The sequence below is a fragment of the Plectropomus leopardus genome, chromosome 2, assembly GCF_008729295.1.
Source record: "Plectropomus leopardus isolate mb chromosome 2, YSFRI_Pleo_2.0, whole genome shotgun sequence".
Classification (NCBI taxonomy): Eukaryota; Metazoa; Chordata; class Actinopteri; order Perciformes; family Serranidae; genus Plectropomus; species Plectropomus leopardus.
The window spans coordinates 26,416,548-26,427,485 of record NC_056464.1 but is presented as its reverse complement, the minus strand read 5'-3'; the positions used below and the strand labels follow the sequence as shown (position 1 = coordinate 26,427,485).

At 36.7% G+C, this 10,938-nt stretch overlaps 1 protein-coding gene across 1 annotated transcript; it reads right to left on the bottom strand.

Moving 5' to 3' along the window:
* Positions 1–815: 815 nt before the first annotated feature.
* Positions 816–8,646, bottom strand: prxl2b (peroxiredoxin like 2B). The gene is made up of 7 exons (XM_042500725.1): positions 8,461–8,646; positions 6,917–7,121; positions 6,344–6,395; positions 5,831–5,894; positions 5,107–5,182; positions 2,871–2,989; positions 816–1,118 (listed from the first exon to the last, which is right to left on the bottom strand). Exons 1-7 carry the CDS (start codon positions 8,521–8,523, stop codon positions 1,092–1,094), a joined length of 606 nt encoding a protein of 201 aa, XP_042356659.1. The 5' UTR covers positions 8,524–8,646; the 3' UTR covers positions 816–1,091.
* Positions 8,647–10,938: the final 2,292 nt, after the last annotated feature.

Genomic DNA, 10,938 nt, shown 5'->3' with positions numbered 1-10,938 from the left:
AGCACTTCTTGCTGCGCGAGCCGCCATTGGTGTTTTGAAATCAGCGGCTTACATGCTACGTCATCATCTGTAACGTAGTCTCTGATTGGCTGCCGACGTTTTCAGCTACAGAGCGGATTCCTGATTGGCCAACTGGATTTTGTGTTCTGGAAAGGGTAGCAGGCTCAAGCATGTTTAAAGAATAGTCATGCTGTGTATGCCATTTTTTAATAAAATTAATAGTAACATCTATATATTCTTTATTTAACCAAGTAAAAGACTCATTAATATATAAAAGCTCTTTTCCAAAAGTGACCCGGCCAAGAGGGCAGTTTAAAACAAAGTTACAACAATAAATACAGACCGACAAATACAGCTATCACACTATACAAAGAGCGAGCACAATCTCCAGTTAAAATGCGAAAAGTGCAATTATCAAATTTTAGTTGTAATTGGAGTAGCAGTCACATTGACCAATAGTGCTATTTTCTTTTAGGTGGCAGAAGTGAAAATTAGTAATTCTCAAAGCTTGTTGTATTGTAGTTTCACAATGATAAAAACAGCTGGAGAACAGTTTGATACAAACCAGGATATAGGCTCTACAGGATGATTTTTTTCCCTTGGTAACTATCACGTTTTTATCAAATGATGTATGAGTGTATGTCTACAATATTTAACCGCTTCTGGTCAACAAGTTACATACTTCCTAACCTTTTTATTAAAATTCTCATTTATGCATTAAACTGCTCATTGATGCAAAGAAGCAAAGTACTGATTTAAAACTTTTAATTATCATTAGATACATATAAATAATTAATTTATTTTATAAATGGAGTGTAATAAATGTAAAATCATGACATTTAAAGCAAGATACAAACAAAACAATTAATGACATTAATTGCAATTTAGAGGTAATCATTACAAAGGAATGCCACCGTTGCTATCACTGTAGATAATGCATATTGTGTAACGGTCACAACTAAATTACAAGCAAATAGGTATATTGGCAGTAGTTTTGTGTTCACTTCAGCATTTTGATGACATTGTGCTTCGTAAATCTCCATTTTAGCTTCATGATGTTTATAAATTCCTCTGGTGCGATGGGCAGCTCATCACCGTGTACAAACATCATCATTGCACTGCAAAAGAAGGTACAGGAGAAGGCAGGTCAGGTTTAACAGCTTACTGCATATTATTTATACATATAATGAAGCAACTGCTTTGCTGGAAAATACAAGAATATGGATTGTTGGTTGTGGTGTCGACTTGGTCACCAAGGAGCCCAATGTTCCTGCCTTTTCACTACTTATCTGTGAGTTACTTGTAGATAAGGGGATAGGTAAGTGGCACTCCAATTTCTGGGATAAAGACCAATTTGTATTTTGTTTGTCTAGACTAGAGTTAAACATGCCTTATTTACAGGGCCTCAGAATCACTGTGCTTAAGTTAAAACAGGGTTTTCTTCTTCGGGGAAATCTAGTTCAAAGTTTTCCATCTGTAAACACAGATAAGATGTGTTTTATCTTAATCAGCCGATGACTTCACTCAGTTCACAAGGCTTAATCTTCTTCAGTACCTCTTCAACATGAGCATTACAGACAGCTTGTGACTCGCACTTGTTTCTGCCACATTTTAACCCCTCAGAGATAAACAAGGACTATTCTGTTCCTTCCATGGCAGCGATGACATCTTCAGACAAGTCATGGGGAAGCCATACTGTATATGTTGTGAAAGCTCTGACATGGTTGGTTTTGTGGGAAGCAAGAAACAGCTCCAGGAGGAAATGAAGACCATGTGCTGGATGTTGTGGGCATGCCGAAAACCCTGATGATCACAGGACAAACCGCCCAGTGCTCTGGACATGAGATAACACTTCCATGACCTCTGAGCAATTTGTCTCTAAATGGACTTTTATGGTATAGAATAAAGTCTACACTTTAAAGGGATATTTCACCTGAAAATTAAAAAAAAAACATTTTTCTTCTCATCGTCTACAGTGCAATTTATCACTCTCGGTGGTTTTGGTGTGAGCGTTGGCAGATAAGCTCAAATGATTACAAATGTAAATTTCATCCTGCAACCTAACTCTAATATAAAACTCAAAAGCATTTAAAATTACTCTTAGATCCTAAAAGTATGGTAACACTCATACAATACATGACAAACGGCATATGGAGAATCTGAATCCTCAAGTAAGTCCCTCGGCTAAAGAGAAATCAAGCCTCAAGTGTTCTTAAGGAGAAATCTTAAGCTGTTTTGTGCAACCAGCATCTGGATCTTGTGTTTTTTTGCAAAAAAATTCCCACTGATATAATAATAATAGTAATCTGTAACACATCAAACCTATTAATTTCTCCATGATATAAATTATACTTAGTTCTGTAGAGCACTGCTGAAGCTACATGACGATCTTTGTGAGAGAAGTAAGAATAGTTATTGAATAAATCTTGTGTAATGCTGCTGATTACTGTGATATTTGTAATGACTTCTCAGTTTGTGCTTGCAGAGAATTTTTAAGTGCATTAGGTACACACTGAGATCACCCCTTAAGTTAAAAAGCTTTACAGAGCCTATGACACAGACACTGATTGACCATGAAGATGGAGTAATAAGTGTGAAATTGTCTTTGAAGAGGCTACTCTGATGTGTGTGCTGCTGCTGACGTAAAACAGAGACTGCTGGAAAAACCTGACCAACTGACATCAGACCAGTGTGCTTTAGTAAACACACTGTTACCGTTTTAGTTAGCCTTTCACAGTGCAGATTATTTCACTCATGCATAATAAAACATTAGAAATTAAAGCAGGGGAGTATAAAAAACAGAGGAAGGAAACAGTGTGTATCTTAAGTATGTAGCACATCTTTTCTTGTATGTTTATGGGATGTCTTACCACTGGCTTCTGTCCTGCTTCTGCTTTGGCTGAGATACCTAAAGCCTTGGAAATATCCTCCAGAGGAAGGTGGTCTCCTGGTGAATCCTGGATAAAGTGCACCAGGACTTTTTCTCCACCTTTGAAGATGAAAACATACAGTATTAGATCAATAATAATATAAATCATCAAGTAGCAGCTTGTTAAATGGATGCGCTTTGGTGAACTTATGATTCACATAAAAGCAGTGATAAAACACAGTGCTAAGTTCATATTCATATGATACTGGTGATAAAAAAAAGATACTAACCAAAAAAAGAAGATATAAATAGTTCAGTCCAAAAATGTGCCGTACAGTCTGGTTTTACATAAAATCCTCTATTTAATAACTATTCAGAGAACTAAATTGCCTCTCAAAACATTCGGATTGATGCCTGCACATCTTTTTAAAGTAATCTGGAAGTAAAAGAGGAGTAATGCTGGGTTTTCAGGGCCGATACGCTTATCAGTAGTTAATGAGACCAATAACCAATATTCACAATCAATATGCATTTACAATAAAAATCTTTCTGTCAATATTTAGAATTTGGAATCTAACTCCAAACACAAAACTTTGTTTAAATGCCTTTAGCAAATGTAAAATCAAAACAAAAACATTCATCATATACAGCAAGTTCCAAACAACTGTCTTTTCATAAGTTCAAGTGAAAAGTTTAATCAATAAAAAAATTAATAAAAATAGCTCCCTGAGGTTTTACGAAGTTTAAGTTCCTCCCATACCGACACTTTCTTTGCACTTTTCAATTAATTGATTTCATTGGTGATCAGTAAAATAAAACACTGATACAAATAATCGGCAAAATGCCAAATACTGGCCGCAATAATCCGCAAGGCCAATAATCTGTCAACCCCTAGTGATAACTGTCTCCTGTGCTGGAGCCAGGGTATTTAAACTGAGCGTCACACGGGACAGAACGACCTGTAATCTGCATCTTCCAGTTCTTTTATTAAGAACAAGCTGCTCGGACCACACACACCATGTAAGACAGTATCAGCACATGAACAGACAATGTTATGTTACTACTGGCTTTCCTAATGTGCTGCAAATTATTTGTGCCTGTCCACTCCACATTTAAGAGTTATTAACACAATATACTATTGCATAATACTTAAATAGTCTGATCCTTAAACTTGTATGGATACAAGATATAAATAAGTGTGAAAAGTCAGAAGCCATGGAGAGCACTGAAGCTAAGATTTAGAGATCTCACTATGAACTTCCAGCCTCTCTGTAATAACATGATGCAACATTGCCCTCTAGAGGAGAGACTTTAAGACTGCAGCTCATTTATTTACCTCCGTTCAGTGGTGTAGTGGTAGTTGATTAGGAGGGTAAATCACTGGGGTGGATGGGCAGGTTACCAAGAGAGAAGTGGGAAAACACTTTTTGATATTCCAGTGGCTTTTTGGCTGGCAGGTGGATATATTGTATAGGGCCAGAAAAAGAGGCGGGTATACCCCGTATACCTGCATATACTCTCCACTACACCAGTGCCTTCTTTTAAATGACAGGACAAGCTTCAAGCCTTTTTCCATTGGCACTTTTGGCTGCAGTGTCGTCCTGATTTGCATTTCCTTTATCAGTTTGAACATGCCAAGCCGTGCCAGGCTGCACCAGAAATCAACCTCCAGAGTGGGCCAAAAGGGCCGAAACTGCCACTAAGGATCAGCAGTGACGTCTCGCCAAACGCAGCTGACCCCCAATGACCCCCACACCAAACTCAAAAGCCAAGCAAGCCCATGACTGTGGAAAAGGGCTATTACACAAGAAAAGTGCATTCAATTCAGAAAAAAAATCTACTCTGTTTTTCTGAATTAACAAGACTATCTCAAAATGAAATATTTCATTGGAAAAAAATACTGCTGTTGTTGTCCTGACTTAATGAGATAAGCTTCTGAATTCTCATTTTTCTGAATTAATTAATGTATTAAATCGTTATTTCAGAAAAACAAACGTGAAAGTGAATGCATTACACTTCCGTACACACTTCACCCTTATGAATACAATGCTACAAGTTATTTTGAACTATCATATTTATCCATTCACTTATACATTTTGCCTGATGAAGGTCTAGTTACCAAAACTTTTGCTATTTAGACAGCATGTGGGAGTTGTCCAAAATTGTGTCCAATCACTTCAATCCCTTCAGAAGACAGACCCCTACTCATTCCCCCACCTGGTGTGTCTTGATCGTACCTTTGGCCACAATGAGCATGCCTCCACTCTGCAGCAGATCACCTGAGAAGTTCCCCTGGATGCCTGCAACAGTGGCCTGAAAGCAGCAGAGTAAACAGACAGTCGGAGGTCAGTTTGTTAATCTGGCCCTCAGCAACTTCAAACCTGCCCCGGGAACGCCTTGAGTGGTTAAAGCACAGGCAATAAAACTGCAACATCCTGTGTTCAATTCCAGTCTTGGGACGTTTGTTGTATGCAAAGAGGGGCAGTATTTCAATTAAATTTATTTACAGTACTTATTCAATCACTTTTAAGTATTTTGTAGTTTGTATTTTGCTGGGCAGAAGAAAAACAGAGGTACACTGTAAGAGAAGACTTAAATAGCTTGTATTTGTGTAACTGACATACTTAGAATTAATTATTTTAATATGTCATTTTATTCTCAAATAAGACATTGTTATCCCCATGTTTAAACTGTAGAAAAAATTGCTCAACAACTAGCTTAATCACATATAGATAGATAGATAGATAGATAGATAGATAGATAGATAGATTTAGATAGATAGATAGACAGATACACACACTTACTTAGGTACATTTTGGGGGGCATTTTCACCTCACTCAACAGGTGACAGTGTAAAAATTAGTGTGGGGGGATTACATGTAAATAAAAACTCTACCCCTGCTCCTACTACTGTAGGAAATGTAAACCATGAAGTGATCATATAACCATGAAGCGACGTACCTTTGAAGCTGCATTTCGTACTTTCTTCGCCAAAGCAGCAGGTACCACACTAATGGCTGTGTACCTGAGTGTGAAGAGACACAGTTTTTCAATTACAGTTCGTCACAAGGCATCTTATCTTTTGCAAAGGAGATTAGCACGAGTAGTGAAAGCTAATAACCTTATAATTACCCACAGCCGAAGGAGATGTATTCAGATGTCTTAATTTATTTTAAAACTTGTCCAAAACCCCAAAATATTCCCTTTGCTATCATTAAAGACCGAAAACAATCAGATAATCCTCACAAAGCTGGAACAAAGTGAATGTTTGGCCTGTATGCTAGATTACTAAAAACAATTAAACAATTAAGAAAAGAGCTCCATGTTAATCATTGCTGCTCAAAAGTATATGATTAAAGTTAAAATGATCTCTGACATGAATGAAAGATATTCACATCAGGGTCAACGCAAAATGTCATTCATATAAAACAACTTCTCTATTACACAAAGGGAACATGGAATTAATAAACTCACCTTTTAAAGCCCAAATCCTTGTAGGTTTTCTTTTGTTCATCAATATAAATGGCTAAAAGAAGAAGGTGATAGATGATTATTATAATTTAACTAAACCAATGGCTGTTAACATGGATGGGCAAGTTTGGTTGTGTAAGGGGGACAATGCAGCTATTTCGATTTCAGTCTCAGTGTGGGTTGTTGCATCAGGTATGTCATAACTGTACGAAAGTAAGTGAGTAAATGTACTTAGTTACATCCCACCACTGTTCCAGTGCAAGAATAAAAGTGTTGGCCCAAGATAGCTGTTTAATCAAAATAAAAGTTGGTATTTTGCTGTTCATTTGTGCAGTTGGATCATTTTATACCATTAAATCTTTGGTCAAATTTTAAAATGAATAGACAGAAACTGATCAATTAAGGCTGTAAAATAGTTTAAGTGGAGCAGACGTAAGCCTATGTGTCATGATGTGTTTTCCACAATAGTTTAAACACCACATATTTCTGAGTGCACTGCTGTGTCAGCGCAGCTAAATCAGGAAAAAAACGACTGAAGAGACCCATGTTTGTCTTAGATGAGTAAATACTGCTTACATCCTTTGAAATAACCTCCTTCCTTGAACTCCTTCAGGCCGAACTCCTCAGGTCCGACCCCCACCAGCGATACACCGCTGGCTTTCATGTCCGACTCGAGTTTGCTGACTTCCGATGCCATCCATCGACACACCTGACAGCCAAACCTGCGCAGGAAGAACAAGACAACTGGCTGGTCCTTCCACAGAGACTGCAGCTCTACACTCTGAAACACACACACACACACACACACACACACACACACACACACACACAGAGGGAAAAACGCAGTGAAAACACTAAACAGGTGACACACACACACAGCATATGTGGAATAGGTGTAATTAAGTAGTGGTGGACAGTCACAAAGGACATTTACTTAAGTACTGTACTAAGTAGAGTTCTTGAGTATCTGTACTTTACTTGAGTATTACTTTTTTGGAAACGTATTACTTTGACTCCACTACATTTGAAAGACAAATATTGTACTTTTGACTTCACTACATTTCCGTGAAGGTTCTTGCTACTCTTTACATTTGCTTTGAAGTCAGCGAATGATTTTCTTTTCTTTTCTAAAATGAAAAAGTTCATAAATCCAAAGCAAACTGTTTGCACCGGCAACTGAAGTACAATTTTTGACTTAAAAACTTAAACACTGTCTGAAAGTCATTTTGGGTTTTAAGTTCATACAATTTCTAGTTAGATTTTTCAATCTAGCCAAGTTGTTTTCAAACATTTTTGTAATGCTACAGGTGTGTAACTGGGATGTTAGGGTAGGATGTTTATTTATTTTTTATATTTTATTTATTTTTTATTATTATCATTTTTTTAATTTTAAGATGCTGCATCTTCAGTAAATTATAATGTTTGACATATAAGTCATTGGCCGGAGGATGAGAAGACTTTTGTTTTGAGCTTGCAGTTCACTGAATTAGAGAGATAAACAAGAAGTACAATTAAATCTAAAAATAAATCAAGAAAAAACATGATGGTGGTTGTTTTTCCAGTTTGTTTTTCTATAGGCATTTCCTTGGGCTTTGCGCCATGTCCAACATGCTTTTCATTTTTTAGGTTCGACAAGCAAGTTTTCATTCAGTGGGTTGTTTTAGAGTCACTGGGATCAGTAAATGTATTGTCACATTATACAACCATGTGTCAGGCATTTATATGCCCCTCCCTTAAGTCAAAAGATAAAATATAAGTCCCCTTTAGTGTTTTTTGCACCATCCCCTCCCCCCCTCATACATAGCAAAATGCTACTGATAGTAAATGTTATCTTTGAAATCATATATGGTAGATTTAAACAGAGCAATATATGATTAGTATGCACATGTAGTCCCTTCAGGTCATCATTATGCTACTCTGGAGGCCTCATTTGACACTAATTATATCAATGCTGTGAGATAATGTGTAACAGCAGGGAGCACAGAAGGGGAACAAGTCAACCTAACAACGCTTTATATTAAAAGCCAGAGCACATTTAAACAAAAATCACTCAAAAGGATCGGTAAAGCTCAAAGGTCTGCAGTTATCTTTGAAACCAAACTAGCTTTATGGCAGCTTACCTCTCCAGTTTCACCGCACTTCAACAAGTTTTTTCCAATTTGAGCAAGGTCGACGGTCGACATATTTTACCACGAAATCTACACGGACACCGGCTGACAAACGTTATACCACACGTGAAGTTGCTACAATGTATAATCTTGAAGTAACGATGTTTAAGTAGTAAGGTTTGTAGCACAACAGTTGCAGAACATCTGCATCCTGATACACCCACTGAGCACCAGCAGCCAATCACAGTCCATCATTGCTGAAAATCAGCCAATCACAGTGCGTGGTGTATGGAACGGAGGCGGGACTTTATGCTGGCTGTCAAACACATAGGTTACATATTGCCTCAAAAATCAACCTAAACTGGTTTTATTTCAAATACAGCAGATATTTGTTCACGTTAACTGGGTTTGTTACTTCTTACGCAACATGTGAAGCCAGGTTTACTTCAAATAGTTGACAGAATATTTGAAAACTGTAGTTTTTCCATAATGCAGGTTACACAAGGTGTGGCAGGCCAACAGGTGAGGGTCAAAATAATAACATTTATTGCGTGGCCTTGTTTGCGTTTTACTGCTGTTAGTGTTATCCCATCTGTCTGTTTTCTATTAACCCTATTGTCACTACAGCCATTTTCATTCTGCTTTAAGACTGACTTATTAAGCAACCAGTAGGGGAAAATTTACTCAGCCTATTTGTTTAACCTGTTTGTTATTTTTTTAGAATCACCATTTGCTGTGCCCTGAAGGCAAACCCATCTCATTTGGTCCACAGTTTTTTACATATATTAAACATCTCATTTCAGTCCACACAAAGTAACACCTTTATAAACCCACATTAACCATTTGAAACCTTAGAACATTGTATCAGTAATTTCATTTAGAAAAAGTGACACAAAACTTTGTAAGAAATTTGTAAAAAGTACATGGAAATTACTTAAAATGTTGTTTTTTTAAAACACAAAAAAGAAAGTAAAAAAAACAAAACAAAACAAAGAAATTATCTTCAAAAAGATGTAATAATTTTGAAACAATTTTAAGTATGTACTAATTGAATCCTAGATGTTTCCCTAGCTTCTTAAAAATAATTTTCCAAATCTACGAATTTCATGTTATTTGTGGAACATTTGTTATCAAGTTGCTCATATCTTTTTTTCAATGTTTTTGAAAACATAAAGTAACGCTTTTATAAACATTAACACAAAATTAAACCCTATCAACACAAATGGCAAACATGAGACATGTATATACATGAGAGAAACGTTAATATATGTTATACCCATTTGTATGCATGCATGAGTATATGTCTGAATAGAAAACTTCAATAACTCTCACTACAAATTCCCAAACACACAGCATCTTATACATATTATGTTCCTCATTTGCTTTTTTCACTGATATCTGAGTTTATTTAGTCAGGAACGGTGGTAAATATATGCTTTAATTGCTCTATAAACTACTGTGTTCCTCTATGCAGGCTACTGCAGTGTTTTCAACCTCTGCATACTGTAGCTACATTTTCACATTTATCTAACATTATTGTGATTGACTTTGATCATCAAGATTACGGCCCAGAAAAAAAAAATTACATATCAATTCATAACCCAAAAAAAAATTATTTCATTAAGGTGTAGCCACAGAAATATTATACCTGTGGTTTAGTGACACATCAGTGCATTAGATGTTGCTTCATCCCTCCTGTTGCAACCTGGACAACCTGCAGGCCAGATCATACTACAAGTCAATTAGAGATAATGAGCCTGCTGTCAGGGGAAGCTCTTAAATCGCTTAATTAAGTTTCTATAGGGAATGCTACATCCTGTCATAGTTTAAGAAACAGAAAAAGATATGTCGAACTTTTTTATGTTAGTAGGCTATTGTTTATTATAGAAAACTACAACTTTTAAGCTGCCTTTATGTTCATTTATTTGCACAATAAAAAGAAAACATATATCATTTCAGTGCTGAAGAGGAAGGAAGACTGAATGACTTATTCAGACTCTTCCTCTATTTAAATGGGGAAAAAAGCGGCATAACTCATCAAAACAGAATAAATTAGAACAAAATAAGCAAAAAACAAATACACAAGGAACCCAAAGCAAAAAAATATCTATCTGATATTTCTCATCTATCTGAGGTGAGCTATAGTTGTAGAGTCATAGTGTTGTGCATGCTGCTCACTGTCATGGCTTACCGATGGAAGTGATGCCTCATTAATGAAATTTGTATCACCTGTGCTGTTCCTGCTTTAACAAGTCAAAGTGGCTGTGGTGGAAACAAAGCTCCACAGAGCCTCCCGTCCACAGCACTGACAGTGCTCTGTCACTTACTGCTGATAGGTCCCTCTCACTGCAGACATTTAGACTTGTCAAAGGACAGGTGGTACTAATAACACTAACGATGGCTCTGTTTTATTTAAGTGTTTCAGTGAGAGTGACTGTGAGCCAGCAAGCCAGAAACCTGACACCAAAGCAACTAACTGGAATTTAGACA